The following is a 17,559-nucleotide window of genomic DNA, read 5'->3' as shown; positions in this document are numbered from 1 at the left end:
ATTCAATTTAATCTTAATGACAATAAACGCGTGCTTTGCATTATTCATGAACACAACTCTAAGAGACTGAGGCAGAAACCAAAAGAAAAAAAAACAATAAATTTGCCTTAGTGTGGCTGGATTATCCTATAACCAAAACCACATTCCACACTGGAATGATTAGACAATTGAGCAAGACATTAAACAGTTCACAATACTGGTAAATCAAAGAAGACAATTGTAATTCGGATGCTGAACAGCACACAATGTTGAAAAGTATAACCCCAAGGTCAGAACACCCAAATGTAAATTGAAAACCATTTTAGCCCATCAATACAAGGGCTGCTATTGATTTTAACATAAATATACACAGGGGTTGCATATGGCTGCTTTGTTAAATGTCAACTAAAGTAATATACTGCTTAATGTGCAATCCTCTGGGGAGACCCTGCTTGCAAAATAAGTTACCCGCACTCCAAAGCAACTCAAAAAGGGGAAGAGACTTTCATGTTTATTAAGGCAACCGGAAATCAAACTACAAATGGAGATGTGCACCAGATCAGATGATTCAATTTTGGATCGACAATAAATGTTAGGTGTCCTATTTAAATTGCCTTGGCGTGTGGGTACCTTATGTTGCAATCTCCTTTAAATGTTGCCATAGTTTTTAGCAATCATTGCACGTAATGAAATAAAATATAAAAATATTGAACCAATCGCCAAATATAAAGCTGCCTAATCACAATATAGAAACAATATATAAATCAACTTTAGAAAATACACTTAAGTATGTTCCATCACAAAACTTGGCTCTGTGTATACCCTGAGGATCTTATTATAAAAAAAAGCATACAAGCTAATGAACAGATCACCAATGCTTTGAAATTAAACGACATACTAAATATTACACATGCACACAAAAAGGAAATCATTCAATGATTCTATATAAAATATAATATTAAACACTCAAGTAGATCATATACTGTTATGGGAACCATTATCCGGACATGTTATCCAGAAATCTCCAATTTACTGGAAGGCCATCTCCCATAGACTCAATTTTAAACAAATAATCCAGATGTTAAAAATGATTTCCTTTTTCTTTTTAATAATAAAACAGTAGCTTGTACTTGATTCCAACTAAAGGTGGCCATACACAGGCCGAATAAAGCTGCCGACAGACCAAGTCTACGGATTATTGGCCAGTGTATGGGGGACAGACTTCCCCAATCGATATCTAATTGAAAATTGCCCAGATGTCGATCCAGCAGTTTTAAAAATCCTGTCAGATTGAGGACTGCTTTGGTTCATTGATGTGGTCATTGCTCTGACCACCTGCACTCCCAAAGTTGTGATCTGACTCTTAACTGGAAAGCTTCAAGGAGAATTCACAAGCACACCTGGCCTCTCTAAATAATATACCCAGTGCTAAAGGATTCTAGGGGGATGGCACCCCTACCGGTAGAGCAAAAAAAAAAAACTCCAGCACACAGGAAAATTGCAGAATGGGGATAAACCCTGTGTTTAATATGTCAAGCCAAACAAAAAACAATGTTTCGGGGGCATGCCCATTTTATTACCTGGAAAGCTCCAGCAATAACATTTCTGTCTACAGTCTTCAGCAGAGTAGGTAATCCACAGTTTGTCTCATATGAGTTTGAATCCTTTCTGAGAGAGAGGAATATTGTGCATAGGAAATCTTCAGTGTATTACCCAGAAGCAAATGGAGAAATTGAGCGATTCAACAGAAGTCTCAAAAAAGCACTACAGACAGCAAATCTTACTGGGAAATCTTGGAAAGTATTTACAACAGAGTTCCTACATAACTATAGAGCAATGCGCCATGCAACAACCCAATCATCTCCAGCTGAATTATTACATGGCAGACAGATGCGCACTAAGGTACATGTTGCAGACATCAAACTTCCAGAAAATACTGTGCCTACAAAATCATCTACTGCTGACATTGTGAAACGTCAGCAAGCCAAATGCAAGGCTTATACTGACACAAAACATGGTGCCAGAGAAGTACACTTTCAACCTGGATCTTTAGTCAGAATTAAGAAACCAGGAATACTGAAACAAGGACAATCTAAATTTACTACACCACTTGAAGTGAGACGCCAGCGAGGACCATACACATATGAACTGTCTGATGGTCGCATATGGAATGCAAGTCGTCTTGCTCCTGTTAGGAATGACTTTGGAGAAGCTCCATTTGATGAAGGACATTTTCCTACTCCTGGTATCAACTGCAATAGGTCTGAAGAAAGTGAACCTATAATGCTTACTGAGAGGATCAGAAAACTACCTGCATGGACCAAGGACTTTATGTGAAGAATGTATAATATTGTTTTAAAATGCATACTGTTTAATTATTGCTGTTTATTATAGTTGTCCAAATGCTTTCCTACTATAGGGGGAATATGTGGTGTTTATACAAATGGCCTGTAGATGTCACTGTGCTCAGACTTATACCGTGCATACTTCCTGGTAGCTTAAAAGTGAAAGCTTACTGTTGTGTAATGCCTGCATGACTGGTTAAAACAGTGGAATTGCACAGAAAGTTCATACACATAAAACTCCATTGAATTATAAATAATTCCTAATACAGTATAAATATAGAAAAGAGAAGCTTAACAATATGATTAAAAGAAAAGTTGTTCATGCGAATGAACCTTGGGAAAATGGAGAAAACATAAGATATCAGCACATGAGCCCAATATATTAGTCCACTTAGTAGTCAATGCAGTGTGGGTCATCTTAAGGGCTACACACTGCACATTTAAAGCCTGTACAGATCATTATAATATATCCTATTGAACTCTATTATAATTATAATATATAGCCAAGATAACTCAACCATTTGTAACTGTCTCAGACTTGATTCCCCACAGAAGCAGAGCATGTTAAGCTTGATATTGCATTCTAATGTTTAATAGATCATATGGTAAAAGTTTAAAATAGTTTTTTATTTTGTAAAATGACACAAACCATCAAAAAAATGGGACTCCCACATTGTATCATATGTGTTTGGTGAATTCCATCACCTGAGAGTTATCAAATAGCCGCGTGCTGCAGCTGTCATTTCTCTCTGCACCCTGTCTTAAGAAAACATTCCCCATTGGAGATGTTATGCATGTGCTGATATCAATTCTCAAATGTAATATGTCTACAAAAATAAGGAAACATACATTATGGCTATACATTTGTTAGCCATAACATACATGAAGTGCAGAGAAGGCTCTGCTTCTATTGAAGGAAAACAAGAAAGTTATAAGGAGGGGGGTTGTGGACACAGTGGACATTTTTTTCTACAGATTTTTGAGCAATTTTATCTATAGATATACCAAATTGGGAGTCTCTGTGTGTTTTCTTGAATAATAATTTTTTTTGGTAGTTTAAGCTTTTCTTTAAATGCAGTTATAATGTTCTACTAATTTATCAGTGACTGTGGTGAAACAGTTTGTGGCAAAATACTGGCCCTATGAAAAACACTACAAAACATTTGGAACCTTAATTAATGTATTCTTTTAGCCACACCATATGCATGCACCCTAACAATTATTATTGTTCATGCCTTCTCTCACAATGTTGTTTTTGCATTCACCTGGAACTTATCTTTATAGTGGTACCCTTCATTTAGCATTTTCCTGAAAAAGTTTTATTTGATTCTCTCCTAATTTTTCAAGTGTTATGATCTCCTAAGATTTTAGAGAAGATTACCCATAACCAATGGCTATCTCTCTTCTTTAAATTAGATTGTGTAGATTGTGTAAAGCTCACACTTTTGTCTTTATAATAATTTTACAGCCACCATTATAACAACCCTTACAGACGGTCATTTATAAACAATAGGCAAATTTGCACCTAGGCAATAAACCATCTCAACCAATAAGTGATCATTATTTTTCAGCCATGTGCAGGTAAAACAATTAAAGCAAAGATCTGATTCATTGCCATTACTGACAGTTGCAAATCTACCCAGTATTTATAGAAAAAATGGTGTTTATGCATTTTTGTTTTAGTTAAAACAACTTATTAAACCACTTGCGGGTGACATGGGTGGTTTCTGGCATTTCCGTGGAACCCAAGGTGTGGCATTAACCATACACAGATAAAAGATCTATTATCAGGAATTCTTTGTATCTGAGGTTTTCCATACAAGGTGTATTTTTCTGTAATTCGAATCACCATACCTTAAGTCTGTTAAATAGTTTTTATTTTAAATGGAGCTACAGTATATTCATCTTAGCTAGAATCAAGTGAAATGTGTTTTATTATTAAGAGAAAATGAACTAATAGAGTTCAGTACAAACCGTAGAATTTGGCAGCATAACAGAAGCAGTTGGTCCTTCCAATCCAGTTTTAATTGATTAAAGTTGTGTATATTCATCATGTGTGCACTGAAAGCATATTTATTGTATTTACCTTTCTGAATATTACAAAATTACGCTGTTATCCCTCTTATATAATGTCCCATGGTTCTTGCAATTTTTTACATCCTGAAAATGCTGCCCTTTCAAACTGTTATCGTATCATCCTTTTCTCTTGTAAGCTTTACATGTTATGCTCTTTAAGTTTTTCCTGATAGGGTTTGTTAGCCATTACATACATGAAGTGCAGAGAAGGCTCTGCTTTTATTGAAGGAAAACAAGAAAGTTATAAGGAGGGGGGTTGTGGACACAGTGGACATTTTAGAAAGTGCGGTTAGCGGCTAAATATTACTTTGTTTTTCCCAAATATTGTAATAAAGCTATTTCATGAATTGCAAATCATACTTTTAAAAGTGTTGACTGAAAACATCGTAACCAACCACGTCCTTTTAATATTAAAATATTTTTTTTTTTACAGTCACTTCTATGACAACCCTATTCAACATGTGGGAAGATCGGCCTTTCAACATTTGCCCGAGCTTAGAACATTGTGAGTTCTTATTTTTAAAACATAACATTTGCTAATGAAGGGCTAATTTTGTATTGTTATGTTATTGTGTTTTTGTAAATAAATCCATCATGCAGATTAAGCCCCTAGGTGCCATAAACAGGATGTCTATTTGTTGTTGCCTAATAAACTAAATCCCCACTGCACATAATATATGGTACCAAGAATTCAGACGGCACTCCGTTAAAAGGAAGGCAGTAACTACATTAAATCTGCCTTCTTTTTACCCGAGTGCCGTCTGGATTTTTGGTACCATATTTTCTAAGCTTGGGGTCATGCCCTGGACTGCCAGCTCAATACCTTGTGCCCAAAAGAGTGTCTGTTATAAATAAACTTTGACTCCACATTTGCCTATTCTGTTAGAGTACTGTATCTCCCTTGTGGAGACAGGTGCTCCCTTGGGCTTCAGCTCTTTTATATCATTACCACCAGTAGGCAGTAGGGTCATAGGCATAATACTCCAAATTTGTAATATATTCATTTTTTTTTTCAACACAACAAGGTGATTTCTGTGGATCAAGGGCATTTTATGTTGTCAGGTTCTAAAGGAATCTATATTAATGATTTAGATACTAATTGGTATGCCGCGATATCAGATTTGGTATTGACACAGAACAACAGCCACACATCTCCACTAATTCATCACTAGGGTTAATGCATGAGCATTCCAGGCGATGGCACTATAAAGGTAGTTATTAAAATGTCTTTTTCTTATGCACACTGATGCTGCCTAATCTAATGCACATTAGTTAAACAAAATAACCAGTTGGCTATTACACACCACATAATTAGCATGTCCTTTCCACATGTTTTTCAGTTTGAATTAATTAGGCCCACTTGCCTATAATTAACACTACAATTATTATTCGTCCTTTAACTGAGAAAATTGTTTTTGTTTTCTGCTTTTTTTTTATATTAAGGATTCTTAATGGGGCTTCACAAATCACAGAATTTCCTGATCTGACTGGAACTACAAGCCTGGAAAGTCTGTACGTTATTATTTCTTCATGTAATAAAATCAAAAGGGAATATAAAGTTTAAATCAGTAATTTTGATTGCATTCCCTGTCTTCCCACAGGACACTGACAGGAGCACAGCTTGTCTACCTTCCCAGCGCAGTCTGCAGTCAGCTGCCTAACCTGCAAGTGCTGTAAGTTTTCTTGTGAGCTAAATATAAATAACTGATGAGAAATGAGCCCCGTGCTTTCAGTGGTTTCTTATTCCAGATAAATAAACCTGGAGTCAATTTTTAGGAATAATGAATAGTAAAAGTAATCGCTGAGTATATTCTAGCAGTGAGTTGCTTGTGATTCTCATAAAAAATAGACAGTAAAATTCTTGCTACCTGATAAAAAATGCAAAAATAAATAAAAAATCATCAGATCCAATTTATTTGACAAATGGTTTGATGTGAAAGAATTTTTTCTAATAATCTGAAGTTGGCATGTGGGCTACACAAGAGTGGGGAATCTCTATTGGGTGCAGGTTGTCTTTAAGCTTCGCTGATGACGTTTTATAAAATATCTGCCCTCCATTAAATGCTAAGCCCTACTACATGCATGCAAAGTCTCAGCGGAGCAGGGAAATCTTTTTATGGAATCTATCTCTGCTTGTTAAGATACGGTTCAAAGGCAATGAATGGGCCAAGAAATGTTGAGAGCAGCTATGAAAGGACATAACTTGTTCTTTCTTCCAAGCAATTAAAAGCAAGAAAATGAGTAGCACAGGATGCAGAAGACTGAGTAGCTCATTTACTGGAGACATATTGTGTGCTAAAGAGTATTGTGTATGAAAATCATTGACTGTTACTGGGCTTTCTCCACATCATAAAGTTTTCTTTTTGTAACTTGTTCCATGGTGACATTTGCTATTCTTATGCAGCAATTAAAATTCTCTGGAGATGCAACTTTCCAGCTGCAGAACTCATATAAATATATTTGCCCTAAATTAACTGGAATGTTTTAGTAAGTCTGCGAACATGAAACTAGCCCTGACCCATGCATTATATAAAGAACTGTACCAGCTATTGTAAATTATAAAGATATTGGAAGACATTTCACGATGGAGTTTCATGACCATTATTTAGGCACAAATGGGGATATGTAGTAAAAGGCGTTCATTTGGCCATGTGCAGTAGCACACATCAACCAAACAGCAGGTAGCATTAACTGGTGACCTCTTTAGAAGCAAACACCTTATTGGTTGAGATTTCTTACTGCATATGAGCAAATTAATGCCTTTTACTATATATGAGAGACAGTGTCATGGCACTTTAGTGTTGACTAATCAATATTTCTTCTTTGGCGCAAGAAACATAGGTAAGAATAGATCATAACTCATTACATAATAATTACATTACATCATGACATGCTCTGTTACATGTTATTCTTAGCTTTTACATAGTTACATAATTAAATTAAGTTGAAAAAAGACAAAGTCCATCAAGTTCAACCCCTCCAAATGAAAACCCAGCATCCATACACACACCCCTCCCTACTTTCACATAAATTCTATATACCCATAACTATACTAACTATAGAGCTTAGTATCACAATAGCCTTTGTTATTATGTCTGTCCAAGAAATCATCCAAGCCATTCTTATAGGCATTAACTGAATCAGCATCACAACATCACCCGGCAGTGCATTCCACAACCTCACTGACCTCTGGTACGGTGATCCAATTTTGTATTAATCTATACATTTAATCCTGAGTTTTGCAAGATCCCCGTCCTTCCTCAGTTGGGACAGATGTCTCTAGCGGAGAAGTACATGTTATAATAACCTTGATTGAAGAAAACAATGTTCATACTTCTGCTCTACTGAATGGCATTCAGGGCAAGTGTGTACTAATTGAGGTTGGGGGATTGGTTGCACTATGGTCTATTTGCACTGGGGGTGTTGAATATGTTGCAATTAAAATTATATTTTTGAAGTAATTGGACTATTTAAAAAACTGTGTCTAAATAAATATTACAATTGTAAAGTATGTGAGATGGGTGCAGAGCTGCATGGTGCGAGATCATTTTGAGATATTATATATATATATACAGTATATATATATATATATATATATATATATAAGTATCACACAGAGGAAGCAGACTCTGTGGTCCTCTACCTCTAAAGTTACACCACTGTAGGTGACTTGTGGTTCACTGATAACCAGTGATTATAATCAACCACTAAGCACCATTAATATATAAGATATTTTGCATGTTATTCATGGCTGAAATGTTCTAACTGTAACTACAAGTCAAAAGTGCTCATTTACTAATTGCAAAGAGCATTTTCTGACACAATTTGCCATGTTTTTTTAGCCATATGCAAATTGTTCCCCGCACAATTCCATGTATATTGCACAATTGTATACTATGCATCAAAACATACACTGTTGAACACAGTTTAACCAATCAAGCACGATCTCACGCAGCCCATAGTGGGGACGCTGGAAATACCACCACCTCTGAGCAGGTGGCCGCTTGAGTGCTTTTCTGTGTCAATTGGCGCACTTGCATGAATTTCATCCAAACAGATTTGCGCAGGTGTTTAGGTGCAAGTTTTATTTTTGCGTGACCACAGCTGCATCTGTTACGGAGACCTATTATCTCATAAGCACATTTTGCTTCTGTTATTTATTGTTCCTCAAAAAGATTAGAACTGCTGAAAAAAATTGATAAAACAGCTTATTATATTCCTCATGCAATAATAATACAAGACATCTGTTTTTATATAATGGACTTGTGTGACAGTTGATAGACTTGACACCTAAAAATAAGAAAATGTACAACTGAGTTACTCTGCATTATTCAAGTGCAGCACTAATAAAAGATGATGATGAAAGTAGTGTATCCATTAGGTTTCAGCCTGTTTATCAAACATTGTGCAATTGTGTGCGTTGCAGGTCTGTCTCAGGCACAGCCTTCAATAAACATGGTTCATTAGCAGATTAATGTTGCAGCATGTCTGGTCCCCTGATGAATATCATTTGGGATGGGTAGGCCACCATACAAGTGTGAAAATCTGTATTAAACGAAATACATGTTTAGCCTGATTTAGTCCTGAAGGCTTGCAATTACAACCACCACAGTTAGCCAATAAAAGTTACCAACTTTTTGATACCAACCCAGGAGTCGATAAACTGGAAGTGAACCGATGTTGACCGGAAGTGACATCATTCCTTGCCCTAATTAGATAGTATTCATGCTGGTAACCCGTGGACTAGCCACACAAAAAGGAAATTTGAACTTACTGCCCAAAACACGACTACTTTGAGGGTATTCCGTGGGTACTCAACTCGATTCAGGACTCTAATATATGTATGTCAAATTTAAGCTACACAAAATTCTACCCTGGTGACCCGGATTTGGGAAAAGATTGAAACTGAGTACACAATGTACTTGGGTTTTCCAGTACAAATGACGTTTGATAAGAATTAGACATGCATGACTAAAGCCTCGACATCCCATTTAAACCACCAAGTTATGGCTTATTTGCTCTTAAAAAATAAAATGTGTAATTTATAACAGCAACTATTAGATCATAGCAGATGGGTGAGATGTTTTTTTTACTTAGCTCTCAGTATATTAACACTTGATTACAATTTATTGCTTTATTACCAATGTGAATGTTGTAAAAACTTTCCACTAATATATCATAAACATTTCTTTCTTATAAGAATTTTTATGTTTATAGTTGCAGTGTTTTTCCCTTGTCTTCCTCTTGTATTTGAATAAAAAATGCAAGTTGTCTCTTTTTAAATTCCATATCCCAAATCAAAAACAAACTTTGTAAATAAAACTTTAAAATCAGATGAATAGCACCAGTTAGAAGCGTGGAACGTTCACAAAACTGGGAATAGTTGGGAGGAGATCATAGCCCTGCTTTTTAATTTTATTGTCGAGCTCTCCTTTTAAATAACGCTTTTATTACTGATGCCTTTTATTGTTATTTTTTTTGCATTTCCTGGCAGATCAAGTTTTCTTGCTTTCATTAGCAGTGATATGTTGTGCATATACCATATACAGACAATAATACATTGGAGCTGATTTCTGTTATAATTATGTAATAGTAACATAGTTAAAAAATGTTTGCAGGTCCAGTGACCTAGAACAAGCAGGATTGTTTGCTTTCAGCATTCTAAGCTGATCAGAGTTTATTGCTGATGAGTAAGGGATCGCCTACTGGGTCAAGCTTGTGCTTATGATAATTATACAAAAAAACTATGCATTTAATTTGATTGCTTAATTTGTAGAATAGTATGTGCCATAGTAGTATGGTAAGCGATAAGAGATGACAGTGTACCACTTGGGCCGACCTTAAAAAGCTGGCAGGTCTTCCTCTGTGTGGGAAGCTTTAAACTTCCACTTTCAGATGAATTTTTTCCCTTAATGTTTTGAAAAACTTTATTTATTTATTTATTTTTTTAAAGCATTGCTATTTTAGTTCTAATTTTCAAGTTACGTTATGGAGTAGAACTTCTTATGTATGACAGCGCTTGTATCTTTTTACTGAGCAATAAGGATTGTTGCTACTCAATATTAAAAAAAAAACAGGTCTCAATCAGTGTGGTTTCCCAAGATTATATAGGTATGGGGTCCATCATTCGGAAACCCATTATCCAGAAAGTCACCCTCCATAGACTTAATTAAATATTTAGAATTTTAAAAAGTGATTTCCTTATCCTCTCTTATAATAAAACAGATATAATTAATCTTATTGGAGGCAAAACAATCTTGTTGGGTTTAATTATTGTTTAATGCTTTTTTAGTAGAATAAATTACTGAAAGACCTTTATCCAGAATCCCTAGCATTATGGATAATAGATTCTATACACGCCTAGACATTTCTGTTAATATCCATCAAAAGTTATCTAATCCATTTAGGTATCATGCTGTTTTTTTCCTAGCTGGCATGTTTCTATTGTGGAATATTTATCCCCCCCCCCCCCCCCGCATGCTGTTTAGGTCTTTGTTTTTTTGTACTAGCAAAAGTTATGTTATAGAATTATTCCTGCTGTTAAATATGAGGATACTGTTATTTACAATAGAATGATCATGAGATAGTTATTCCACTTCAAATAATTGAACTTGCGCACATCTTTTTATAGTTCGTCTACATTTGCCAGTGGAGTGAACATACAAAAAGTGACAAAATTATATTTTAACTGCAATTATTTGAAGAAAGGCAGGCTCCTTGCTTTCACGGGCTTCCGAATCTTTACACCATATGTTTTCCATATAAACTGATGCATTTTATTTCATATTTTGGCCCAGATGAGATCAACTGCTGTTTTCGTGAGAGTTATTAGTCTTTGCTTCATGGGAGTTATCAGTCACGTGACCTCACGAAAGACAGTTATTGTGTACACAATGGACATTGTGTAGAAGTATGGATCTTCTAGAGCGGCACTACACATGCACTTTATTTGAATTCATAGGTTATATATAACGAAAAACACAGTTGTAATTATATGTATTCATATACATGTTTTAATAATTTTAAAGTAAGTAAATAGTCCAGATGAAGTTGTAATTTGTTAATCTACACTTGTCTGACCAGTTTTCTATAATATGAATTGTTTTGGAAACCTATGATTTGCTATATATTCATTAGGACAAGTGATGTTCATCAACATCTATTAGAAAGACTGACTCTTGGCAGGTAAAGTTCTAGTGCAGAATAAAGCACCAATCATCGGGAGAAGCACAGGTGGTGTGCAGGGTCAGATATACTGAATAATAAAAAAAGAAAGGAGTGGAGCGGCCCATTGTAGTTGCACCACCCCACCTTATTTGCTTATATTGGATGAATAAAACGTAACTTTTATTAATGTATTAAAAACCGGATGTCTATTATGTGTAGATAAGGAATCGCATAGGCAGTGGCGTGTTCAGGAACATGTAAGAATGGTACACAGCTCCCAGGTCAGCTGTGCTAGTGAGCGGTATCTACAGCACTTGACAGGGTAGGCACAGGGCTAATAATCAATTGTACCCTTAAATGGTTCACATAGTAGCCCCCCACCACCTGTAGCTCGCCCTCCCACAATGTACTGGTGATAGATATTGAAGTCAGACAGGTTCATTAAGCGTGTATGTCTACAGCATCGGCAGCATCTATTGGAGTGAATGTGAGGCTAATATTTTCTTAACCCCTTACATCGGATCTCTCCGTCGCCTCCCACCGACAGTAGCCTGCCCTCACCACCGTGTAGTGGTGACAATTGAGCCTAACCAGATCTTTTACAAACTTTTCTGCAGCATAGCGGTGTCTGATTGTCAGAGTATGAGGCTAGTAATCTTCCATCACTGCCTTTGAAGCACCCTGTATCCACCCAACACTAGTAGCTCACCTCCCACCGATCACCATCCCATTTTAAATAAAATTCTGACATCCTGTCTATGTCTGATGCGCGTTTCACCCGACAATCCCAGGCTTTGCCAAAGTTCTAGGGCAGTGTCAACTGGATGGAAAAAGGTTTAACATCTCTAAACCAGGAGAGGAAAAGTGAGATTTTCTTAAGAATATAGCTTCCTTGTCTTTAAGCCCCATATGGAGAACACATGGAGAACACATTTCAATAGTAAACCTAAAACAATCTGTTACTGAAGTAGAAATGTATTATTTGATTAAGAGTTAACAGCATACACAAAATATGCCTGGTAACATAAGACCATAAATAATCAAGTTCTTAAAAACGAAAATAAATCAGTATGGAAGCCCTAAATTGTCTAATCTGAAAAGGCTGTGTCATTTTTTATTAAAACAATATAGTACTAAAAATACAAAAACCTGAGCACTTAAGGATAACAGTTTGAATCTATGCCAGCCTATTTCCATTTGTGTTACTTTTTTTTTTTAAAATGTTATTGTTTTATTATTATCCTTCATTTATATAGCACCAGCATGTTAAACTGCGCTTTATAGAGACTGTTCATTCACATCAGTCCTTGCCCCCCAGTGGAGCGTAGAATATAAGCTCCTAAACACATTTGCATATCACACATAAGGGTCTAATTCATAAGGAACTAGTCAACCTGTTTTTAAATTTTGAGATTATGGAAGGAATCCAAAGTACCCAGAGGAAAACCACACAGGGAGAACATATAAACTCCTTGCAGATAGTGCCCCTGACAGAATCAAACTCAGGACTCCAAGGCAATAGAAAATGTTCTCCATTTGTTGTACTGATATAAAGGCAGCTGCTTGACCCCCAATTTCTTCCCAATGGTGTGTGGACGGAGGACCCACAGTGCATTACATTCAAGTGAGTGGGCAGAAATTGGGGGTGAATAGTTGCACTTTGATCACCTCCACAACTAGCAGCAACCAATACATCCTATATGTCCTATCTTATCTAGATTTATGGCAGCCTTCTCAGAATCAAAGCTAGCATCCCTCAAGACAAAGCCATTGAATAGCTCATTAACATTTACTACACTACTGTATGCGGTATCTGTGGTTGGTTTAACAGTCTATAGGTATAATACATCTGAATCCATTATCTGGAAAACCTTTATCCAGAAAGCTCTGAATTGGGGGAAGGCCATCACCCATGGACTCCATTTTAATAAAATGTCTGTAATAATAAAACAGTAGCTTGTACTTAATCCCAACCAAGATATAATTAATCCTTAATGAAGGCAAAACAAGCTTATTAGGTTCCTTTAATGTTTAAATGATTTTTAGTAGATTTAAATTATGGAGATCCAGATTATGGAAAGACCCCTTATCCGGAAAACCCCAGGACCTGAACATTTTGGATAACAGGTCCCAATCCTGTATATAAAGAAAAAATATGGTGTTACAATAAAAACCATTAATTATATAATGATAGTATACCTTTTACAAAACCATTAGCCAATTGATACAGATACTGTACCAATACATTTTTTAAATGCAAAATGTTAGTGGTACATTTCGGACAGTGCATTTTTTATATAAAGCACAGGTGTGACTTTCCTATTGATAGACATCGTGACTACAGATTTTCCATTTTTCCCAGAATACCTATCAAGTTACCCTTACCATTCGTTAGCGTTTATAATGCAATTTTGTTTTGCAGGGGCTATGTTCTTTGTACATTATAATGCACTATTCCATTTCCCTACACTTATACATATCTCTTGTTTTAGAGACTTGTCATACAATCTCATAAAGGATTTACCAAGTTTCTCTGGTTGTCAGCGACTGCAGAAAATGTAAGTATTAGACAGTATTACATATATGTGTTTATAAATGAGTCGTGGCATTCCAAGTGGAATCCATCTTGAAACGTTTTTTATTCTTAATTTTATTACATATGCGGGAGTTGTATTCATATAGAGATTTCAGTTATTTGAAGTTTGTTATGCCAAATGGCTTTGAAAATCAAATCTTTAAATAGCTTCATTTTGATGGGGTTTAAGGGCTTCAGAGAACTGAGCATGGTGGGCCTCGTCTGGGGTCAAATTATGTGATGGTTAAAAACAAAAGGATTGTTTTGCTCTTTAAAAGCCACACAATTTCATGCAATTTGAAATCTTTCATATTGTTTCTGTCTATTCAGAGATCTGCGTCATAACGAAGTCTATGAAATTAGATCCACCACCTTTCAGCAGCTGGTTGGCCTTCGTTCCCTGTAAGTACTCCACTAACCCCAAATTCCTTGATCCTTCTATTGCTCCTGTCAACTAAACACTATCATTCAATGTTCCAAGGGCTAATACAAAGGTATAACGTTGCCTTTGCCTTGTAAGCACAATTACTCTTATTCTACAACTCATCTTTGTAAAAGTCACATTATTTTTAATAGCAGTATATATAAGGACATTTTATATACATCTAGAAAGTAACATTATTAGGTGTTGATATTAGTGTCTATAACTACAGAATGGCCTTAAAAACAGTGCATGATATTTACTAATGGCCACAACATCTGGGTCATTGTTGCACAAGGCTCAGAGTGCAGCAGTGGTAAATGCAAAGCTCCTTTGCGCCCTACACCTACCTCTACATATTTAGGTCTGAAGTTAGGGAGTGAGCAGGGATCAGGATGGGGGACACTTATGTGCATCTATGAGCCTACTGCTCGTGAATACAGCACTGGAAGCACTCTATGTATTTGAAAAGCGCAGATCTGGAGCATGAGGGTCTGTGTCCACAAAGATTGAAAAACAGGACAGCTTGCATTCATTTCTTGCACTTTGCACCCTGCCCCGCAAAAATTAAATAATGAGCCCTAGTATTGCTCATCTCATTTATAGATAATATAAAATCAGAAAAGAAAGATTCTGTGCACATGTTGCGCTATGACCTTTTATTTGTGCGGCCTTTAATACATTTTCCTTTCTACTCTGCTTCTTACCAGCTGTCTTTTTGTCAGAACCAAAGGGAAACTGCACCTCTGTTAGGTCCGCCAGGCATCTTAATGCAACTCCTGTATTAGATCTCCAGTGAGCCACATAGTACAGAGCAGCCTTTCTCTATGCCACATTGAGTCAGCTATTTTGAATGAATGTTTGTTATCATAGCTGAACAGCACAGGAACGCTGGCCTGTTATAGAGAATTATACAGAACATGCAGGAGGTGAAGATTATTGTCTCACCCATAAGGGAACTGCCTTGTGGACCTGAGAGGATGATAAATGCAGCCCTCTTGCTATTTATTGTGTCTGCTTCACCAAGGTTCAATACAATGCAAGGCTGACACAGCAGTTAATATATTGTTTTATTTTCCTTTTACTCAAATTAGACTGCTTGTAATGTATTTGATGGCACCCATTTAATCAGCAAGTATTTACAATAATTTCTTTGATCCTCAGAGACTTGGCATGGAACAAGATCGCTGTCATCCATCCTAACTCTTTTTCTTCTTTGCCGTCTTTAGTCAAATTGTGAGTAATCATGTGTCATTTGCAACATTACAGTCTTATAATTGTGTTTTTGATTTTGTTTCTGCTTTTCCTGTTACTTTTAGATCTCAAATATAGATCTTATTATGAATAATTCATTAAAGTCGATCTTCACCTTTTTTTTGTCAATTTATTAAATATTATGTTTGTTATAGGTTGGCCTGTTCTAAGCAACTTTTAAATTATTTCTGTTATTATATTTTGTCAAGTTGTTTTTATTGATTTCACAAGTTCAACCTAGTTGCTAGGGTAGCCCTACCAACTGGATGTCTGTCAACATTGGAAGTCTGAAAGTTGCACTAGCTCTATTTGCAGAGGAAAAACAAGCTTGGAATCACTTCCCATTCATTTGAACTGCAATCTTGTAGCAATCACTTGACACACTAGTGCATCCATGATTTCATGCAATTGGTGTTTAAATCAATGGGGAGTGATTTCAAATGCCTTGACGCTTGCCCACAAAGCTGTTTTTTGCTCATGTTTTCAACAGACATACACCTGCTCTCTCCCTGTCTCTCTCATGCACATTATCATTAGTTTTCTCACACCCATAACTCAGTCACAGACACACAGAAGAACATAGATTCTAGAAAGAGGGTAGATGTGAGAATTGCCTTTAGGCAAAGGAGCATCAAATACTTCAGTGCAATTATCTGGTTTAAAAACCTGGGAGATTTCAATGAAAAATAATAGCCCGGATCAGTTTTCAAAACTGGAACTGTCCTTATAAATTAGGGAGGAAATTTTGGAAGCATGGAAATGATCTATGTGAAACATAAGATTACTGGTTAAGCATAGGAAAGATTCTGCCATTTCTGACTGCTTCTCATATGCACTATGCAAGTAGTGACTCTGTTAGACACAAAGTAGACAATCAAACTTTCTCCTTCTACTAAACTGTTAATATTATACACATTCATGTTCATGGAAACATGTCACACAACTGGTTAGAAAGATTGTATTGACAATATTGTTAAATGTTATAAAGGTGATAATAGTGAGGTGTCTTTAACAATGTTGTCCTATTTCTATAAAGGGATCTGTCATCCAATCATCTGACCTCATTCCCTGTGACAGGCCTTCATGGTTTGACTCATCTAAAGCTCACAGGAAACTCTGCCCTTCAGGATCTGATTCCATCTGAACATTTCCCAAAGCTCAGGTAAGCTTAATATTATTGAAATCTTGTTTCAAACAAAAGTAATGGGAATGGTGGGGGGGGCATTTTATAACTCAGGTTAACTCTGCCTTTCAATTCACATAACTGCTATAGAGGAACACTTACCTTAAAGACATACTGACACCAGAAATTGAAGATTATCATAAATTGACTTTGCATGCTTCTTATAATTTTCTCATAAAGTAACAGCAAGCCCTATAGGTAACTTTTAGGGGGTTATTTATAAAAGTCCGAATTTATCTCAATATCTTCTGAAAAAAACTCTGACCAAATCCGACCAGGTTTTTTGGTCTTATTTATTAATACACTTTCCCAAAAATTTTGTTCGCGGGAAAAAATCCGGAAAAATCTTGAAAAATACGATTTTCATGATTTTTTAGGACTTGTCATCCGATTTTCAGGATTTTTTCAAACTTTTCACCCGAAAACTCGGAAAACTTCAGGGTATTGCCAAAAATCCAGCGCACATCAAAAAATCAACCTCGACAGGTCTGAGATGCCAGATTTTCAGATTCTGACTTTTCCATCCTCTGGGTTTAATAAATTCCAAAAAATTATTGAT

At 36.1% G+C, this 17,559-nt stretch overlaps 1 protein-coding gene across 1 annotated transcript in view; it reads left to right on the top strand.

Moving 5' to 3' along the window:
- Positions 1–17,559, top strand: part of lgr5.S (leucine-rich repeat containing G protein-coupled receptor 5 S homeolog) — a 114,569-nt gene that overhangs the window by 82,409 nt on the left and 14,601 nt on the right. The window contains exons 9-15 of the mRNA XM_041588604.1: positions 4,834–4,905; positions 5,844–5,912; positions 6,002–6,073; positions 14,060–14,125; positions 14,473–14,544; positions 15,728–15,799; positions 16,854–16,979. Coding sequence (XP_041444538.1) covers positions 4,834–4,905; positions 5,844–5,912; positions 6,002–6,073; positions 14,060–14,125; positions 14,473–14,544; positions 15,728–15,799; positions 16,854–16,979 — 549 coding nt within the window. The remainder of the gene's footprint in view (positions 1–4,833; positions 4,906–5,843; positions 5,913–6,001; positions 6,074–14,059; positions 14,126–14,472; positions 14,545–15,727; positions 15,800–16,853; positions 16,980–17,559) is intronic.

This window comes from Xenopus laevis, chromosome 3S (genome assembly GCF_017654675.1).
Source record: "Xenopus laevis strain J_2021 chromosome 3S, Xenopus_laevis_v10.1, whole genome shotgun sequence".
NCBI classification, from domain to species: Eukaryota; Metazoa; Chordata; class Amphibia; order Anura; family Pipidae; genus Xenopus; species Xenopus laevis.
This window is presented reverse-complemented; position numbering and strand designations above follow the sequence as displayed.